The following is a 7,101-nucleotide window of genomic DNA, read 5'->3' as shown; positions in this document are numbered from 1 at the left end:
TTTTGCCTGCTTTCTGCCCACAGAGGGGAAAAAACACTTTAAAACTCGAAATGAAGGTCTTGCTCCATTCACCCCTCCATCCTGAGATGCATTTCTTCACCCTTCATGTCTAAGAAGTCACACAAGTGGGGAGTCTATACATACTCCCAAACAAGCATCTCTGATGCAGTTTTAATGTACTTTGAAAGTGCATATTATTGTATACTACAATGTACAGCAGGAAAAAGCCACTGAAAGATTTGGAGTGTGGATGGAACTTCAGGTGCAGATTAGACCTGCTTGCCTGGCTTCTAAGAGTATCTCTCTCTTTATTCCAGCAGGGGATGATCAATGGAATGAGGAGGATGAAGAACTGCATGATCTATCTCCAGATGAAATCCAGAATGGAGACATGAGGGGAAACTTCAGGAATCAAGGAAGACCTAAGAGGCAGATGGGCAGCCACTTGGTCAAGAAGAGGGGAAAAACCATTCCTGGCCGGGGGGGGGATTTCCACGAAGTCATTAACATGGTAGAAGAAACAAACAAGGGCTTGGAGTGCGGAAGGAACATCTCAGATGAAACCCAATACAACGTCCATTTACAAATGCACGGTGGAAAGAAGACCCATCAATGCCTGGAGAATGGAAAGACTATGATTCACAGAGCAGAGCTCCGTAAACCTGAAGGAACACATACAGGGGAAAAACCTTATAGGTGCTCAGACTGTGTCAAGAGCTTTTCAGAGAAATCAGACCTTGTTCAGCACCAAAGGATTCATTCAGGAGAGAAGCGATTTACCTGCTCAGAAACTGGAATGGCGTTCTCTGATGGAAGAAAGTGCAATGTACGCTTGCCAAAGCCCAGTACAATAAAGGCACATAAATATTTTCAGTGTGGAAAGTACTTCAGAAACAGATCACATCTCATTGTCCACCAAGGGATACACAGAGGGGAGAAGCAGTTTGAATGCTCAGAGAGTGGGAAGAGATTCATTCGGAGTGCCCATTTTCAACTGCAACAACAAACCCACACAGGGCAGAAGCCTTTTGAATGCTCAGAGTGTGGAAAGAGATTCAGTTGGAGTAGCGGTCTTAAACAGCATCAACGAACCCACACAGGGGAGAAGCCTTTTGAGTGTTCAGAGTGTGGGAAGAGATTCCGTTGGAGTGGCCATCTTAAAGAGCATCAACGAATACACACAGGGGAAAAGCCTTTTGAATGTTCAGACTGTGGGAGGAGATTCAGTCACAGTGGCACTCTTCAAACACATCGACAAATCCACACAGGGGAGAAGCCCTTTGAATGCTCAGAGTGTGGGAAGAGATTCGGTCGGAGTAGTGGTCTTCAAACTCATCTAAGAACCCACACAGGGGATAGGCCCTTTAAATGCTTAGAGTGTGGGAAGAGATTCCGTCGGAGTGCCCATCTTCAAGAGCATCAAAGAATCCACACAGGGGAGAAACCATTTGAATGCTCAGAGTGTGGGAAGAGATTCACCTGGAGTCGTGCTCTTCGACATCATCGACGAACTCACACAGGGGAAAAGACTATGGAATACTTAGAGTCTGAGAAGAGATTCAGTCACAGTGGCACTCGTCAAAGACATCGACAAATCCATACAGGGGAGAAACCCTTTGAATGCTCAGAGTGTGGGAAGATATTTGGTTCCAGTAACATTCTTCGAAGACATCAAAGAACCCACACAGGGGAGAAACCTTTTGAATGCTCAGACTGTGGGAAGAGATTCCGTGAGAATGGCTATTTTAAAGAGCATCGAAGAATCCACACAGGGGAGAAGCCTTTTGAATGCTCGGTGTGTGGTAGGTCATTCATTCAGAGTAGCCATTTGCAACAGCATCTAAGAACCCATACAAGGGAGAAGCCATTTGAATGCTCAGAGTGTGGAATGAGATTCAGTCGGAAGGCCAGTCTTCAACAGCATCAAAGAACCCACACAGGGGAGAAGCCTTTTGAATGCTCAGAGTGTGGGGAGAGATTCAGTTGGCGTGGCACTCTTCAACATCATCAACGAACTCACACAGGGGAGAAGCCCTTTCAATGCTCAGAGTGTGGGAAGAGATTAAGTCACAGTGGGACTTTTCAACAGTATCAACGAACCCACACAGGGGAGAACTCCTTTGATTGCTCAGAGTGTGGGAAGAGATTCAGTCAGAATCGGACTCTTGTCCAGTATCAACAAACCGACACAAGGGAGAAGCCCTTTGAATGCTCAGAGTGTGGGAAGAGATTCCGTCGGAAGGGCACTCTTCAACAGCATCAACGAATCCACACAGGGGAGAAGCCCTTTGAATGTTCTGAGTGTGGGAAGAGATTCAGTTGGAGTAGCACTCTTCTGAAGCATCAGCGAACCCACACAGAGATAAGTCCTTTGAATGCTGAGAGTGTAGGAAGAGATTCAGTCAGTGTTGCTCTACAACAGCATCAACAAATCCACACATTAGAAGCCTTTTGAATACTCAGAATATGGGAAGTGATTAAGTCAGAGTGGCACTCTTCAACAGCATCAAAGAGCCCATGCAGGGGAGAAGCCGTTTTGAATACTCAGAGTGTAAGAAGAGATTCAGTCACAGTGGCATTCTTCAACAGCATCTAAGAAGCTATGCAAGGAAGAAACGTTGTGAGTACTCAGAGTATGGAAAGATATTCAGTCACATTGGTGGCTCAGTGGGCCTTGGAGTTCCCAAGATTATCTTGGAGACTTCAACATCCTTGCGGATGGAATTGGTGCCACGAATCAGAGTTCGGATCTAGTGTCTTCCATGGCAGCACTGGGGCTTTCCCAAATTGTATCAGGCCCCACACATCAGGCTGGCCACACCCTGGATTTGATCTTTAGCATGGGGACGAAGGTGGATCTGACGTCACAGTAGGAGGTGCCATGGTCAGACCACCTGGTCCTGAAGGCCCGACTGGGTTCCCCCCCTTTATCTAGGCAGCAAGCGTATTTATGCTAGCCCACAGAGACTGATGGAGCCAGTTGGTTTCCAGAATGCTCAGCGGGACCTGATGCCTTTTGGTGCCTCATTAGATGAGCTGGTAGAGGACTGGAGTGTCCATCTCTCTGAAGCCATTGATGAGGTTAACCCCTGATGTCCTCTCTGTTCCTGTCATCAAATGTCCCCGTGGTATACAGAAGAACTCAGGGGGATGAAGCGGAAACTCAGATGACTTGAACAAGTTTGGTGGTGTGTTTGTGACAAAGCATCAAAGAACCCAAACGGGGGAGAAGCCCTTTAAATGTTCTCAGTGTGAGAAGAGATTCAGTTGGACTGGCACTCTTTAAAAGCATCAACGTACCCACACGGAGAGAAGTCTTTTGGATGCTCAGAGTGTGGGAAGAGATTCAGTCACAGTGGCGCACTTCAACAGCATCTAAGAAGCCATATGGGGAAGTAGCTTTTGGAATGCTCAAACTGTGGGAAGAGATTCAGTCTCAGTAGCAGTCTTCAACAGTTTCTAAGAGCCTACACAAGGGAGAAGGCTTTTGAATGCAAAAAGTGTGGGAAGAGATGCAGTTACAGTAGCACTCTTCGAAAATATCTAATACAATACAATACAATACAATACAATACAATACAATACAATATACAATACACATTCAGTTTATATACCGCTCCTTCCCGGAGGCTCGGAGTGGTTTACAAGGACATTTAACCCTAGCTAGGGCCACAATACAAAGGGGGAAAGTGAATACCTACTAGGCACCCAAGCAGCGGAGTTCTTTCTCTTTCTAAGAATTCACAGTGACGTGTGTGCAGATAGCTTCAGTCAGAGTGGCAGTCTTCAACACCAACAAAAAACTCACTAGAAGTGTGCAAACAATAAAATCATTGTTTTTCCTGTTCAGATCAGTTGGGCCCGAAATATTTTTGCTTGCCAAATCAGGTTGTTTAATAGTATTCTGCTGTATAAATACCTGAAAAATACTGATAAGGTATTTTTCAGGTATTCTTTTGGCTTTGTATATACCAAATGGAACCCCTGGAACCCACCCAGGCGAGAAGCCCTGTAAATGCTCAGAGTGTAGGAAGAGATTCAGTAACAGTAGCACTCTTAAAATACATCTAAGAACCTGTACAAAGGAAAAACGTTTTGAATGCACTGTGTGTGCAAACAGATACAGTCAAAGTGAAGAAGAGAAGAAGAGTTTGGATTTATACCCCGCCCTTCACTACCTGAAGGTGTCTCAGAGCGACTTACAAACTCCTTTCCCTTCCCCTCCCCACAACAGACACCCTGTGAGGTAGGTGTGGCTGAGAGAGCTCTGAAAGAAATGGCTCTTTTTTCAAGAACAGCTCTTATCAGAACTATGGCTTGCCCAAGGTCATCCAGCAGGTGCAAGTGGAGGAGTGGGGAATCAAACCCCGTTCTCCCAGATTAGAGTCCGCACACTTAACCACTACACCAAGCTGGCTGTGGTGCTCCTCAACAGCATGTAAGAACCCACATAAAGAGATATGATGTAACTACTCGTTTGTTATGAGGCCTGGATCAGATATAAATGTCATTTTGTCAGTGTTATGTCGTGGCAAGTTGTGAATTTGGTGACGTTCTCTTATTGAACTGTATAGTTATTTTCTCCTGGTCCCATAGGGCCAAAAAGCCTGTGCTGTAGTTTGGTTTCACTTCCTCTATTGGTTGTTAGTTTTTGTTCAAGCAGAGGCCAGGAAAGGCTCTGCTTTTGTTTCAATAAAACTTTCAATCCTTCTGACATGGTGTGCTTCTGGAATTATTACAATCAGGCTGGGCCATGTGTGCCATAAAATGTAATGCCAAGTACCAGAAATATAAACTTCAGAAAGGACACAGGCAAACCCAATTAACAATATTTTTTGCTCAAAATACAACCACGCTTATATCTTTAACAGCCCGCTTATATCTTTAACAGCCTTACAGTATTTCCTTTATTTAACAGTTTTGATAGCAGTCTTTGAAAGAACTCAGTATGTTTAACCTGGAGAGGAGATGACAGAGGTGATATGATAACCATCTTTAAGTACTCGAAGGGCTGTCATATAGAGGATGGTATGGCTTCCTGCCGCTCCACCTCCATGGTGCCCTCCTCGCCTGGGCGCTGCGCGCATGTGCCTCCCCGGGACCCTGACTTTGCCCGCCCGCCCCAGCGGCGGCTGCAGCAGGAGCACCAGTAGCAGCATGGCCAAGTACCTGGCCCAGATTGTCCTGGTGGGTATGCAGGTGGTGGGCCAGGCGTTTGCCCGGGCTCTGCGGCAGGCAGGGCCGGCTCGAGGTGTTTCTGCACCCTAGGCGAGGCTGCCTTGTGGCGCAGATGCCAACCTCCCGGTGGGGCCTGAACACCTGGAGACCTCTGGAGCCAGCCACCCATTTGCTGCTGCCACCACCGGCTCTTCCCCCCCGCCGCCGCCACCACCAAAGGGGGGGAGGAGGGGGGAGGCACAGCTTGGCGCCCCATCCAGGGCCCGGTGCTCTAGGCGAATGCCTAGTTCGCCTAGTAGGTGAGCCGGCCCTGGCGGCAGGAGTTTGCAGCCAGGCAAGCGGTCGCGGGTGCCCGAGAGAGCTCTGCGGGGTCTCGTTCTGCGGCAGCCTTCAGCATCTCCGGGATCAGCCTCCAGGAGGCCCAGCGGATACTCAACGTCTCCAAACTGAACCCAGAGGAAATCCAGAAGAACTACGAGCATTTATTTAAAGTGAACCACAAATCCATGGGGGGCTCCTTCTACCTGCAGTCCAAGGTTGTGCGAGCCAAGGAGCGGCTGGACGATGAACTGCAGATCCAGTCCCCCCCGCAAGAACAAGAGGCAGAGCGCAAACCGGACACGTAGCACCCCCCCGAACACCGTTTAAGTTATAGCTAACCAATAAATCTGCCCTTCTGTAAAAAAAAAGAAAAAAAATATAGAGGATGGTATGAAGTTGTTCTCTGTTGCCCCAGATGGCTGAACCAGAACCAACAGGTTGAAATTAAATGAAAAGAATTTTCGGCTAAACATTAGGAAGAACTTCCTGACAGAGCTGTTCCTCAGTGGAACAGGCTTCCTCCGGGGGTGATGGGCTCTCCTTCTTTGGAGGTTTTTAAACAGAAGCTGGATGGCCATCTGACAGCAATGCTGATTCTGTGAACTTAGGCAGATCATGAGGGGGAGGGCAGGACTGATCCCACTGTATTTAGTGTACTATTATTTGTTTAATCTTTCTGTCCCCTTCTGTGGGTTCCAGCGGCATTTTGGCTTGGAAAGGGTTAATAAATGCACAATATTTCCCCATTTTGATTTCCAAAGTATTGTTCTGGAGTGCCTTTAATGGATCCCACTATTTTTAGCAGTAATATTATTTGTTTAATGCTCATTCCGCCCTGTTCCCACTTTTACTCAGTCCCAGGTGAGGAGAAAGGGGGGATGGAGGGGTAATCTACCGAGGTGGCATGGAAAAGGTTGGTTTGGAGGAAGGGATCAGGTATCACTACGTCCCTTTTGGGGGGTTCACTCCGCACCCATGTTTGCAGGTATTTGAAATTTAACCTTTGCTTTCGGACTTTGGTAAAAATGCATCGAGCTAATAAAACAAAACCCAAACAACCAATAACCGTTCTGAGTTTATCCTACCCAAGCCCTTCCTCCAATTAAATGATCTTCACAACAAGCCTGTGAGGTAGGTTAAACTGAGGCGAGGGTTGCCAACATCCCTGAAGAAAAATGACCTCTCTTTTTAATAGAGGCTTGATGGGATGTTGTTTACCAGATGATGTTACTTTCTTCCCTTGCCATCAAAACCTTCACCTGCCTCTTTCCAGGGATGGGATTTCTTCTTCCTCCAGGCTGTTGGCCACCATAGCTGAGAAAACTCTGGCCAAAATTGTGACTGTCCACCATCCCGTTCACTTCTTATAGAGGGCCATCCAGGCATCGTTCAGAACTGCCTTTCTTGTCCAGCAGCTTAACACCCCCCCTTCTGCATTTAAAGACTGCATAATAATTTGGTTCTCTTACCAACAGCAAAGCAGGAAAAAAGAATAGCAACAAAAATATCACCGAATCATAAAATCATAGAGTTGAAGGGATCTCCAGGGTCATCTAGTCCAACCTCCTACACAATGCAGGAAGTTCACAGATACCTCCCCCC

General features: G+C 46.9%; 2 protein-coding genes across 2 annotated transcripts; both read left to right on the top strand.

Moving 5' to 3' along the window:
- Positions 1-508: 508 nt before the first annotated feature.
- On the top strand, positions 509-5,153 carry LOC107115583 (gastrula zinc finger protein XlCGF26.1-like). Its single transcript, XM_015417325.1, has 3 exons — positions 509-1,041; positions 1,150-2,234; positions 5,023-5,153. The coding sequence occupies exons 1-3, from the start codon at positions 509-511 to the stop codon at positions 5,151-5,153; spliced, it is 1,749 nt and encodes a 582-aa protein (XP_015272811.1).
- A 4-nt stretch (positions 5,154-5,157) lies between these two features.
- Positions 5,158-5,804, top strand: PAM16 (presequence translocase-associated motor 16 homolog (S. cerevisiae)). Its single transcript, XM_015417324.1, has 2 exons — positions 5,158-5,235; positions 5,499-5,804. Exons 1-2 carry the CDS (start codon positions 5,158-5,160, stop codon positions 5,802-5,804), a joined length of 384 nt encoding a protein of 127 aa, XP_015272810.1.
- Positions 5,805-7,101: the final 1,297 nt, after the last annotated feature.

Source organism: Gekko japonicus, unplaced genomic scaffold, assembly GCF_001447785.1.
Source record: "Gekko japonicus isolate JY-2015 unplaced genomic scaffold, Gekko_japonicus_V1.1 scaffold2083, whole genome shotgun sequence".
In the NCBI taxonomy this organism is placed as follows: Eukaryota; Metazoa; Chordata; class Lepidosauria; order Squamata; family Gekkonidae; genus Gekko; species Gekko japonicus.
Note: the sequence above shows the minus strand (reverse complement) of the source record. Positions and strands in the feature narration are given on the sequence as shown.

Bases quoted from the DNA above. Each gene is read 5' to 3' on its own strand.
- LOC107115583 (XM_015417325.1), top strand. From the start codon at position 509: ATGGTAGAAGAAACAAACAAGGGCTTGGAGTGCGGAAGGAACATCTCA. The intron at 1,042-1,149 runs GTGTGGAAAGAG...ATTCCGTTGGAG, and splicing joins AAGCCTTTTGAATGCTCAGA to TGGCCATCTTAAAGAGCATC. The intron at 2,235-5,022 runs GTCGGAAGGGCA...GCTGTCATATAG, and splicing joins AGAGTGTGGGAAGAGATTCC to AGGATGGTATGGCTTCCTGC.
- PAM16 (XM_015417324.1), top strand. From the start codon at position 5,158: ATGGCCAAGTACCTGGCCCAGATTGTCCTGGTGGGTATGCAGGTGGTG. The intron at 5,236-5,498 runs GCAGGGCCGGCT...CCCTGGCGGCAG, and splicing joins TTGCCCGGGCTCTGCGGCAG to GAGTTTGCAGCCAGGCAAGC.